Source organism: Passer montanus, unplaced genomic scaffold (genome assembly GCF_014805655.1).
Source record: "Passer montanus isolate IOZ18808 unplaced genomic scaffold, ASM1480565v1 scaffold25, whole genome shotgun sequence".
Taxonomy (NCBI): Eukaryota; Metazoa; Chordata; class Aves; order Passeriformes; family Passeridae; genus Passer; species Passer montanus.
Window position 1 is genome coordinate 3,132,444 of NW_024367149.1, and position 11,672 is coordinate 3,144,115.

The 11,672-nt window shown below is 45.5% G+C and overlaps 1 protein-coding gene across 5 annotated transcripts in view; it reads left to right on the forward strand.

Moving 5' to 3' along the window:
* The window catches only part of RNF220 (ring finger protein 220), a 215,840-nt gene that overhangs the window by 199,451 nt on the left and 4,717 nt on the right, over nt 1-11,672 (forward strand). For all 5 annotated transcript variants that reach the window (XM_039711335.1, XM_039711333.1, XM_039711336.1 and 2 more), the window contains 2 exons: nt 4,597-4,705; nt 5,842-5,916. In XM_039711335.1, the coding sequence (XP_039567269.1) occupies nt 4,597-4,705; nt 5,842-5,916 (184 nt within the window). The remainder of the gene's footprint in view (nt 1-4,596; nt 4,706-5,841; nt 5,917-11,672) is intronic.

Below are 11,672 nucleotides of genomic sequence, written 5' to 3' on the forward strand. Positions count from 1 at the left end.
GTGTAGCCATTTATGAAGAAAGGAAAATTTATATCCAGTTGAAATAAACCAAAGGGGAATGTTTTATGGAGACTCCTCAACAGCAGGATGCATCAAATGCGATCTGGATAAGATGTGGATGGGGTATTCGCAGGGGCTTCTGTGAGGTGTTTTCCTGCTTGTTCAGCAGCTAACAGTTTGCATCTTTCTGTGGCTCTCAAATAGGCAGGATGCTGGATGCAAGGGACAGTGTGGTGTTTGTGTTTTTATGTACAGTGGAAAGGAAACACAAGTGAACAGCTGCTACTGGTATCTGTGGTACAAGGCTCTCACTCTTGGGCTTGCTCCAGTACAACATTTCCTTCAGCAGCCCTTAATACCAGCTGGGAAGGGTTAACCAAAGCCAATCACACTGACATCAGCATTTTTTTGTTTCCTTTTTGGTCCAGTATTTTGTTGATGATAAAGCACAGACTTAGTCAATTGAGAGATTCCAGAGCTGCAGAATCAGAGATAATTTAATTAACGGAATTGCTTGTGATTGCCCACTGGGACAGCGGGTAGGAATTGCTCGATTTAATTTGGAGAAACAAAGATCACATGCATGCTAATGTTTAACAAATAACCAGTGTTTGGGTTAAGGTTTTTTAGCAAAGAGAGGGTGGCCATTTCCCAGGGGAGATTTCTCAGGAGGCGATTGCTGCTCAAAGCTACACTAGGTCCTTTTTCCTCTTCCATTGTGTTTCTGCGCACTTCTTCTGGCCTTGTACCTGAACAAAGCAAGGATTTCTCAGAGAAAGAAAATGTTCTTATTTTCAGTGCTCAGGGGAAAATGCTAGGAGTAGTGGAAAAATATGCATTGGGCACAAAGACTGAAAATTATCACATTCTGTCTGCCCAGTCTTGCTTCTTGATACCCAGCATCCTCAGCTTTGACTGCCAAGGTGTGGAAAACTTAACCACAAAGTCCAGGGAGAAGTACAGGACCCAGCTTCTTCCACAAGGAGCCCTCCCTTCCTTTTTTTGCTCTTGTAGAAACATTCTAACTCAGGCTCCTCTGTGTGTGGTGGTGTCACAGCGAGTCTCTACTCCACGATGGAGGTGCCCTCTTGATACATCCCTCAGCCAGGGAGGACAGTTCAGGTGCTGGGGAGGCCTCTCACACCTGCTGGAGAAGCATGAGCACTGGGACTCAAGGTATAGCTCTTGGCAGCAGTTGTGCTCAGCAGGGCTCCCTGGAGGCTGATAAATGACGTTATCCAAACACGTCAAATCAGAGCGCTGAGGCGCAAAATTGTTAAGAGTCCTCCTGCATCCAACATGAGGTCAAGGCAAAGCAGAGAGCCAATTCCTTCTCCGTAATTCCCTCTGCCTCACTTGGCAGGGTAGCTTGTACACAGCCTTCCCCTGTCCATGGCACTTGGCTTTCTGACCCGCACTCCACCCTGGCGTTACCCTGTAAAAATTCTGCCCAAGGCTGCTCCCAGCTGTGTCCAGGCAAGCACACACAAGGTGCACACACAAGAGGGAATCCTGAGGGAGTTCCCAAGATTGCTGCTGCAGGAAGAGTTGCTCCTAAGCGATGCTTATCTTTAGGATACAAGCGGCAGGTTGACGGTAAAGTGACACTAAATGGAATGGCATGTGTCCCAAGTGCGCTGGCCACCACGGGAGCCAGACACATGGGAAGTGACTCTCGTCTTTATTCCATCCCTGGAGGTAGTTTCAGTTTCCTTTATTTACTAATGTTCTCCCTATTTCCCTTGACCTCATTTCCTCCAGCTTTTCCGAAGCAACCATGCAATTATCGCTCACTTTGGGTTGACCCTTGGCTGCCACATCCCTTGTTGCTGCTGCTCCGAGAGGTTTTCCTGAAATCTCAAGTGCAAAGTGTTCACTTACGGCCAAAACTCCTATCTCTCATGTGAAGTAGGAGCTGTGTCTTCAGCCCTGTGCTGTGCTTCAGGATTTGTCCTGTGAACTTGCTTGGCAGGGAGAACATGGAGTTTAAATTCTGCCATAGCTGGGCTTTGATCAGTGCTGGGAGGTATCGCAGTGGCTCAAGCTCCCTCTCTTACCAATGCACCCCAGTCTTGTTAATAAATGTATATTTAACAATGTCTGGAGCGTATGAAGTGATAATAACTAAATCAATACCTCCCACATTGATTGTCCAGGATCCCTACAGCGTGACGCACGCAGCGGTGTGGTAATTTTCCAGCTAACTAGCACCCTGATCTACAGCCCTCCTATTGATTGGCCATTGTATCAGGCAGCCTCTGAGCATTATTGCTTATACCTCTATTCAGCCTCCTTTTCTGATTCATTCGTTTATTACTGGACAGGTGCGATTATCTCAGAGACTTTCCAAAATTGGCCAATGGGGGTCAGCTGTTTAGATTTCTATAAACAAACCATTTTCTATCTTCTCTAGTTGTTGCAGTAGCAAATTTTTCTTTTTCAGGTTTTGGCTGTTACTGGGCTGGGACTGGGGATGAATGGGCATTTGTATCTGCTCAAGAAATCAACTTTTCCCTTTCCTTTTTGAGTTGCCCACCCATCTGAGGAGGACAGGTAGCTCCACAGATGGTAAAAGGAGAATTTAGCAAGAGGTTCTGGTTGCTTCGTGCTTTGGGTGGGAGTCACACTCACTGCCTTTACACCTCCAGTTCCCTTGTGCATGCAGGAAGGAGAAATGGACTCCATGAAGTCAAAATCAGCTGCAGTGTTCAGCCAGCATCAGTTCAACAGTGGGCCAGACTGGAAGAGAAACAATTTTCTCAGCCAACAATAATCTTCAGGCTATAAATAAATAAATCTGTTTCTTCCTTGGACAAAACTAACACCTTTCTAGACTTTCTTTGAAAATGCTAGTAACTCTTTCTTGAGGGTGAGAACTCAAGCTGGGATATGGTAATAATTTATACCAACGAGCAGGAGCAAGTGGGTGTTTTCACAGCAGGAAGGACTGTCTCCTACTGAAACTCTTTCATCTTGCTCCAAAGAATATTTATGGATTCCAAGACTTGAATCCACAGTGTCCCTGTCCCCAGACAGTCCTCACCTACTAGGCTATCATGGGACATTTGTATTTCTTTACCTTTTTTGCAGTTTTAAAATTGTTACCATTTGCTGGCAGCTGTCACTTGCAATGAGTCTCCTTCTGATGAAGATCTCAGCTCATGCAGAGCGTGTCTCGTCCCTACAAAGGCGGGAGTGGAGCTGAAGGAGCTTTGTAGCACTGGTAGTTAACCATATACATTCCAGCAGCTTCACTTTCTTCTGAAGTGTCATAATTAGGAAAATCACCCAAGATCTCTTTGACTAGTTCTGTTACCAAAGCCTTGGGAAAAGCCATCAGAATCAGCTTGTGGGAGATTCCCCAAGTCCCTCCCTGCGTGCTAGCGACAAGTGACTAATGAACAAAGGGGTGAGTGCCTGCCTGCAGTGAGAGTGCTGAGATTGCAGCTCACTCCACTGGTTGTAGTAATTCCACTAGACCTGTGCTTTAGCCACCTGTTGATGAATCATCCTCTAAAAAGGTAGAAGACATAGGTGCCGCTGTGGGTTATCTTGTGATTGATGATGCAGCTTTTGGTATCGAGATGCTCTTCAGAGTTTTCTGAGCTGGAGTCTGCTTGGAGATGCCAGAAATTCACTGACACATGTGAAAATTGTTGGTTTTGTTTTTATTCAAGAAAGTGAGAGCCTTTTGTCAAGTCTCTAAATCTTTTCTGGGGAGTACTTGAGGGCCCCTCCCTGTGGCTGCACTGTGTAGAAATCGGATTTTGCAGCGTGCTGGAGTGACGCATCCTTGTCTGTAATGCTCCCTGCATTTCATTTGCTAAGCATTGCTGTCTGCCCTTGCTTTTAGGTTGGTAAGTTGCTCTTTTCACCAGCCTTGCAGAACCATGAAAATACACTTGCCTGGCCTCAGCACTGTGCCTCTGTGACAAAAGAGATAATGCTGCCCATCAAAAATGACCCTAGGAAATGGGAAAGCTGAGATTGTAAAGCTGCCTTTATAGCCGCCCTGTTGGCACCGTGTCCAGTGCTTTTGGTTTCTCCGTTCTTTCAGCATTAAATTCAAAAAGCTGGGGCTTTCATTAATATAAGCCATTGTGTTGATCCTGTGTAATGAGCTGATTTTGCATTTCACGAAGCTGATGGCCAGCAAAGGCCTCCATTCTCTAAGGGGAAGAACAGCTCCTATTGCCCACAAAAAGTTATATCAGCAGCTTTAAAGCAATATACAGAACTTTGTCTCAAGCATGTGGTGCTAAGTAATCTCTTAAGGGAGACAAGAAAAAAGGCAGAAAACAAACAAAAAACCCCAACAAAAATATCTATTCTTTAAATATCTGTTCTTGCTCTGTATGATGCTGGTAACTCCAGCACTGGTTGTGTTCTTTTGTGATGTGTTTGGAAGTGTTTAGAAAGACACTTTAAAGAATTCACACTAGGCTTTTCGGGAGTTCTTTTTTAACCCAAGTTGGATGTATTAGTTTGAAATACGATGCTATTTCCTGTGTAGTACCTATTGTGGGATCTTTTTTCCCCCAAACTCTTAACAGTCTTGTGTGCTCAGTGATGTTCACTCTTCATCATCTTTTGCAGAATTACAGAAGACTCCGCAGTGACAACATTTGAAGCGTTAAAGGCTCGTGTCCGTGAGTTAGAAAGGCAGCTCTCCCGTGGGGACCGCTATAAATGTCTCATTTGCATGGTGAGTAGCACTCCACTCGTGGTAATGAATCAGAAATGTCTTGGTATCTGTGCTGAGGAGGGGAGAAGCTTTTCTCCTTTTTCAGGCGGACTGGGGGAACTCATCACCAATTAGCCTTCCAAATTAAGGTCTTAACAACTCAAATTTCTGTATGAATTACATTGTTTCACTGGTATTTGTAGCTGTCGCTCTGTATCAGGATCAAGAAGGCCCCAGCTTCAGAAGACTTTCTGCCTTCCTGTAGAAAACTCCCACATACCAGCATCCTTTTCCTGGATGTGCAAATTTAGGTACATAGGAGAGAGTAGAATCTGTGATCTGCAGCTCACCTTCTCTGATTTGGGAACAGGGATGTTGCCTGAGCATATAAAAGTTGCCAGTGTCCTGTGTGCTCTCTGGTGATGCTGTGGCCTTCCTCAGGAAGGGCACCAGCTCCCTCTCATGGCCCAAGCCTGCAGGGCTCTACATCTCCTGTTGGGTTTGTGTTCTGCTGAGGACAGAACATTCTGCTTGGTGGAGAGCTCCCTCTGCAACTTCAGCTTGATGCACGGGCTTCTCTCTCCCAGCCAGCTCACGACTTGGAGGTGTGGGAGTGCAGTCCTTGTCACTCATCCCACAGAAAGGACAACAGCTAGCTGCTGATTTCCAGAGGTTTGTTAGCAGTGATAGAAGATAGATACTTGAGAAGGCATGTCTGCTGAAATAGCAGCAGCATTCTTGAGATGTAGTTACGCTGCTCCTGCAGAGCTGAGTTGTGATAAGGGTTGATCTTACCCTGTCACTGGTTTTCAAATGATCTGGTGACCTCTCTGATGAGAATAATGGCAGGTGGCCAGAGCAACTTCAGATGCTTTTGTGATAACTCTGCTGAGCTAGGTCATCACTTGAGTGGATTATGGGCTTCCAACAGGAGTTCTGGGAAGTCAAGAAAAGGGATTGAAGGAGACTTTCTGCCACTTCTATACAAATATTACAAAACCACGACTTATATATTACACAAGTTGGTTCTTTTAATCAACTTTTTTAACAAAATACAAGGCAGTGTTACTCACAAAGAAAGGCATTGTGATGGATTTGGGTATGAAGAATCACTAGATCACTGCTATGGAAATAATATGTTTGCTTCTTTTCCTCAGGACTCCTACACAATGCCCCTGACTTCTATTCAGTGCTGGCATGTGCACTGTGAAGAATGCTGGCTGCGGACTCTGGTGAGGCTCTTGACTGCTTTCTTGTTGACTTACAGCCTTTTTCCATCCTCTCAGATACTTTATTCTAGATTGCCACAGGGGAGGGTGCTTTTTGCTTTATTTTAAACAATCTGAGTGCTGTGCTTGTAGATTTCCCAGGCCTGGCTGTTTAACGTCCCACTCTAGCTTTGACACGGTTGTTTCAGTCATTGTGACCCAAGCTCTGTCCTGCCCTTTGCTTTTTCCTCTGCTGCTGTGGGAAGAGCTCTGTGCCAGGGACTACCTTGCCTTTCAGTAATTTCCTAGGGGGCATCCGTGCAGGGAGGTAAAGCTGTGAGAATGGAGGCCAAATCCACTGAGATTTCATGGAATGGGAAGCTTCTGGGAAACATAATATTCCCCTGAAGCAAAGGGAATCATCTTCAGGGGAGAGGATGTGGAAAGGCGCTTTTATAATGTGAATCTATATTTTTTAGGTTATTTGGAATAGCACTGGTTTTCAAGCATATGCCATTCTGTTTACAAGATTGGGAGCTACCTTGAACATTGAATAGGTGACCCAGTAGTGTTTTCTTTTCCTGTGTTAAAACTGTGGGCTTTATAATCAGCCTTTAACGTCCCCTCTGCAGCTGATTTTCAAGCTTTCATTGTGTTCAGGCTGGGGAGTGGAAAATAGTCAATTGTGCTTTCTAGCTCTCCTGTTAGCAAGATGATACAGTGTTGGGTTGCAAAAAATGGAAGGGAATGGCGCTCCTAGAAACTTGTTCCTGGAAGGCATTACTCTACTTTATAAAACACATTGTGTGCTTGGAATTACGATTGAGCTGATCATGCTCCTTTAAATCCTGCCTTTTAAAAGTCTTGTCCAAGAAAAGTTACCAGGATGGTGAAGTGCCTGTGGGCTTGAGTACTAATAGCAACTCAATAACTTGGCTATCCCTTGGGCTGTATTTTATAGCTCTTCAGCTACACCCCGTCACTATTTACATTATACAAGCTTTTGTAAACATTTTAGCAGCATCTTATAAAAGACACATATGTGGGTATGTTGCTGTGAGGTGTCTGGATGAATATGTGCTCTGCCACTTCTGCTAAGTGAGGAGAAATCTTGTCTTTCAGTGGTGCTACAAGCACAGGATAAAACACTAATTTTCTCTTCATTTGCTTTACTCTGAAGTTTTTGTCCTCTCCTCTTCCCACCAGCCTCAAGTCATGTTCTAAATCTGTGGCACTAATTTCAGTTTGTTCTTAGGCTCAGCAGCAACTTAGTTCAACTTCAGTCAGGTCCCTTTTTGTCATGTTCAGGAGTCACAGCCTCTCATGAGAACAGGGGAAGTCACTCCAGGTGCTGAGGGATTAACATTTCCCTTGCAGAAGGGAAGCCATCTCCCCCCAGAGCTCTGTGAGAAAGGTGGTGATGAATCTGGCTGTGTGTGATCTGCACATGGCTCTTCTGCTGACCAGGCAGGCAGGATGGGAGTAGTCCAGAAAGATATCATGTTAGGACTTGGCACTTGCATGGGGGAAGCAATTAATAAGTGACTACTCATGTGTTCCCCAGTCCTAGCCTCTCCCTGCAGCCCCCAATTTATTAAACCAGGCCTTTTCACAAGGCATGCTTGCACTCCCTTTCCCATCTCAAAAAAATCTCCCAGCCTGGGTTCGCATGTTTCTAATGTAACCATTAAAATGTAGCCTGAAGACAGCAATAAAAACCCTGGAACGCCTTGGTGCTTTTGTGTCTTGATCAAAGTCAATGTGTGTAATCTCGTTAAGACTGCCCTCCTTCCCCCCTCCTTTTTTATGAATTTAATGGCATACAGCAGCTGGGCTCAGTGTTTAATGCTTACCAACCTGCATTGTTCTAATTAAGGTATCTCCTTTTATTTCGGGCACAAAAGAGACTCTTGTTTTTTTTAACAAGCGAGGAGCTGTGGGATAGTGTGTGTAATAATCGCTGCTGTTACCTTTCCCTGGGTATAAAGCTGGCTCCCCAGTGGGCTGGGAGGAGGGAGCCTGCGCGTGCAGCACACATGGAAAGACTTGGCTGGGGGAGAGGGGCAGCGTTTTTCTTCTGTTGTGCAATAAACAATTTGTTGGAGTTAATAGGAGTTGGAGCAGGCGGGTTGTGTCAGGCTTCCGGCCCCTTTTGAACAATCTGGAGATCTGCCATCCATGCTGGTGAGAAGTCCCCTTTCTCCTCTGTGCCTGTGCCTACATGCCCAGCCAAGATCTGATATTAACTGAGCGTGTGAGTGTGCCTGAGAGAGCAAGGATCATGTACTGAGCAAGGCCCTGGAACTGAAGGCTCAGAGTGCCTGGGAGCACTTCTGAACCTCTGCAGGGTATTGAAGACAGGGTGAAATGGGATGCTCACATGTGTCTGTGGACCTAAGGTTTAAACATTTTCTACGGTAAAATAGTACAATGATCTGAGCATCTGACCTGATAGTGTTTAGGGCACTGATAAGGATTGGATCTTAAAATGCTTACACTTCATGAAAATAAAATTTTTGGACTTCTGGCTCTTGATGTTCAATTCCAAATTATAACTGTTCTGTTGGTAAGGGCAAGGAAGAGACTTTTAATCACTAACTCTACAAACTATTGCTGGACTCTCTAGCTTAGGTATACTTATACTGGAGCTCAGCATGTCAACAGGTTGCAAGTTCTGGGGTTGAAACATTGACCAGAGGAGACTCCATCTCTGAAGCAAAGGCTGGGGTTGCAGAAAGGGACCCTGGAGATGCCTTAAAAGAACCAAAATCAAGGAGTGATTTACCTGTGATCCCTTTTGGAAACCCTGAAAACATGTAGGTTCTTCAAAGACAGGAGAGGAAATGGTGTTGCAGGAGCAAGACTTAGCCTGGGCAGCAGCAGGTGGAGTTCCTTTCCCTGAATGTTGACAGTCCTCATGGTGGGTGTCCAACCTCAGCTGGTTGTTGGACTGCAGCCCAAGTCATGGGGTGGTAGGGCATGAATCTTCTTCTGTTAGAGTCTGTCCAGTCTCCACCCTTCCCCATTAACTGAGAGGGACCCTACAGCGAATAGTGGGTGAGATTTGTATTTTCCTTCTCCTGAGGAGAGTTCTCTAGCAGAAGAGGTTGTCATCTGCTGTAGTGGTCTGCTGGGGAGGTTTGGAGCCTCCATCCTTGGAAGTTTGTGAGAACAGTGTTGGTGTGTGTCTGTCAGCAGTAATTCAAGTTGAGGTGATCTTGTCCAGGGAACGGGTCAGCAAGTTCTTGGTGTCCCTCTGAGCTGTAGTTGTGTGATTTCCCAATCCCTGGTATCCTTCTTTACAAAATAAATGGAGCTGGAAACTAAGTCAGGCTGTTGTTTGTTGTTGGTTGGTGCAAGGGCTGAAAGAGAACAGGTTTATTTGAACAAATGCAGTTTACTGAGTTTCCCCCATCACCTGTAAAAGCCAGATCCAGCATTTCCCATATGTATTTGCTGACTTCAGGCTTGTGCCTGCCTGTCTTGGGCTTATTTGAAAATGACAACTACAAGAGCAGGAAAAAATCACTTCTAAAAAACCTTCTTCATCACAAAATGCTTCCAGGGGATCCATCGATATATACGTGTGCTCTGCAGTTGACACATTTATATCTTTGGTAATTACTCCATCCTTAGCCTTGCCATTCTAGGCTCTAGTACCATGTATGCCATGTGGGCCAGAGCGGTTTTGTACAAAACAGCACAGATAGAGAGCAGCCCTTCTGGGTGATTCCTCAGTGCTTCAGCAACATATAGGGACCTCCTGAGGCAGCAGCTGCATGGATGCTGCGCTCGAGCCTTCATGATGTTCTCTCTCTCTGGTTATTAATTAGCATTCTTCAGTTCTGGCCTCCAGCAGCCTGTGAGGGTGAGCTCCACCCTTTGAGGAGGCTTGGTGAAAGAAGTTGTTCTCCTGGTGGTTTAACCCCATTTCCTGACAGGTGGAGGGTACCCCACAGTGGCAGTGGAGGACAGCTGTTTCTCTGGGAATTGGCATCTGCAGAGAAGAAGCTCCACACTTGTGTGGAGGCATGGATGGGAGAGGAGGCTGATGCCTTGGTTGAGAATTGATCTTGGCATTCACTTCCTTTCCTGGCAAGAAGCTGGCTCTTGGTTTGGGTCCCTCCTGTCATCTCTGCTTCGATTTGACTTTCTTTGCCCACTCTGTTTCTTTGTCTCTTTATTCTCTGTCCCTGGTAGCGTGTTCCTCTTGGAAATTGCCCATTTTTAGACCCACGGGACAGCAGGAAGTGCCTAAATCCTTCCTTGTGAGTTTCCTTGCTTTAGCCAATTTATAGCAGACATCATACCATTTTTTTAAGAGTCAATTTTAAGACAAACTACTCCAATCCTTCCTGGCACCATGTAAGCCCTAACGACTTTTCAACATCTCAGCTCTCGTTAATGCATTTTTCAAACTACTACCCCAAGTGATTAGCCTGTATTGTGGATCAATCACTTGCCAAATTTTAATTAAGAAAGGAGGAGAAAAAATAAACTCCATCCTGGTTCCAGCCCCATTTCTTTGCTTTGTAACAGCCCTGGAGCAAACTTCTTGCAGCAGAGTTTTATAAACCCCTCAAAACTGGGGTTTATAATGGAAAAGCTGAGGTGGCCTTTACTCCAGCACACACAGCTATAACACATCAAGGCTTTTCCATGTAGCTATGATGAAAGGAGCAGAAGGACCTGGAAAAAAAAGAAAAAGAAATGGCCGACAGGTGGGACTTATTATTCCACAGCATTTTTATTTCAAGGGAAAAGTTTAGTAACCCCAGCTGGCAGGTGAGCAGTGGGGGAGCAAATGCTTTTTCATTGTGCCTGTGCCAGCATGTGTGTGTGTACAAGCTTATGTGCCTCTCCACAAGAGAGGAAAGCTTAATCACTGGTCCAGATAAATGTTGTACCCCTACACTGAAAAGTCAGATGTAAGGAACAAGGTTCTGAGCAACTTCAATCTAAAAAGTAAAAAATCAGGAATTAGTTCTGAATTTACCACACAGGCTTATGTGTGCAGAGGAGGGCAGTTTCATATAATATAAAAGAAAAATGCATCCCCAAGTGTCCAAAGTATTAGGAGACCCAGAGCACTTGGCCCAGCATGCCACGTGCAGCCTGCACCACGTTCAGGCCAGGCTGCTGAAGGTTTCCAGGATGCCATTGTTCCCTTCAGCGTACCCATACTTCAGAGCTCAAGGATGAGTCCTGCCTGCCTTGTGCAGGTGAAGCAGTATCTACTGCCCTAAATCAATCTGTGATCATGTAGATTTGCAGAAAATAGGTCAAGCCTCCATATAGTTGGCTTCTGCTTTGTGACATGGTTGAAAACTTGTCCCTGGCTATGCATGTGCAGCTCTCAGCCTTAAGTGGGAGAGTGAATCCCCCTAAAGCCTCTGGGACTGAGATCCCACGGTCTGGCAAGATAAATCCAGAGCCATCTTCCCTTTCCCTGTAGTGTGAGGGAGCTGCATACCTGACCTTGCTTTGCTGTGGAAGAGAGCAGCAAAGATGCACTTGATTTCATCAGGCTTGTTCTGCCATCCCTGTGCACTGAGTGCAGAGAGGGCTGGTGCTTAGAGTGAGCACCTGCAGCTTTGGTTCAATGCCTTGCTGCCTCTTGCCAGTAAGCCTGTCTTAGGAAGGAGAGCATGGACACAGATGTGGGCACTAGTCACATCTGGAATGCTTAAAGTCCCCACACACAATTACTTCTGCTTTTCAGGGCACACAGGAAAGCTTGAACAGGCAGCTGCCAGCTGCTGTCCTTGGACAACGTGCTG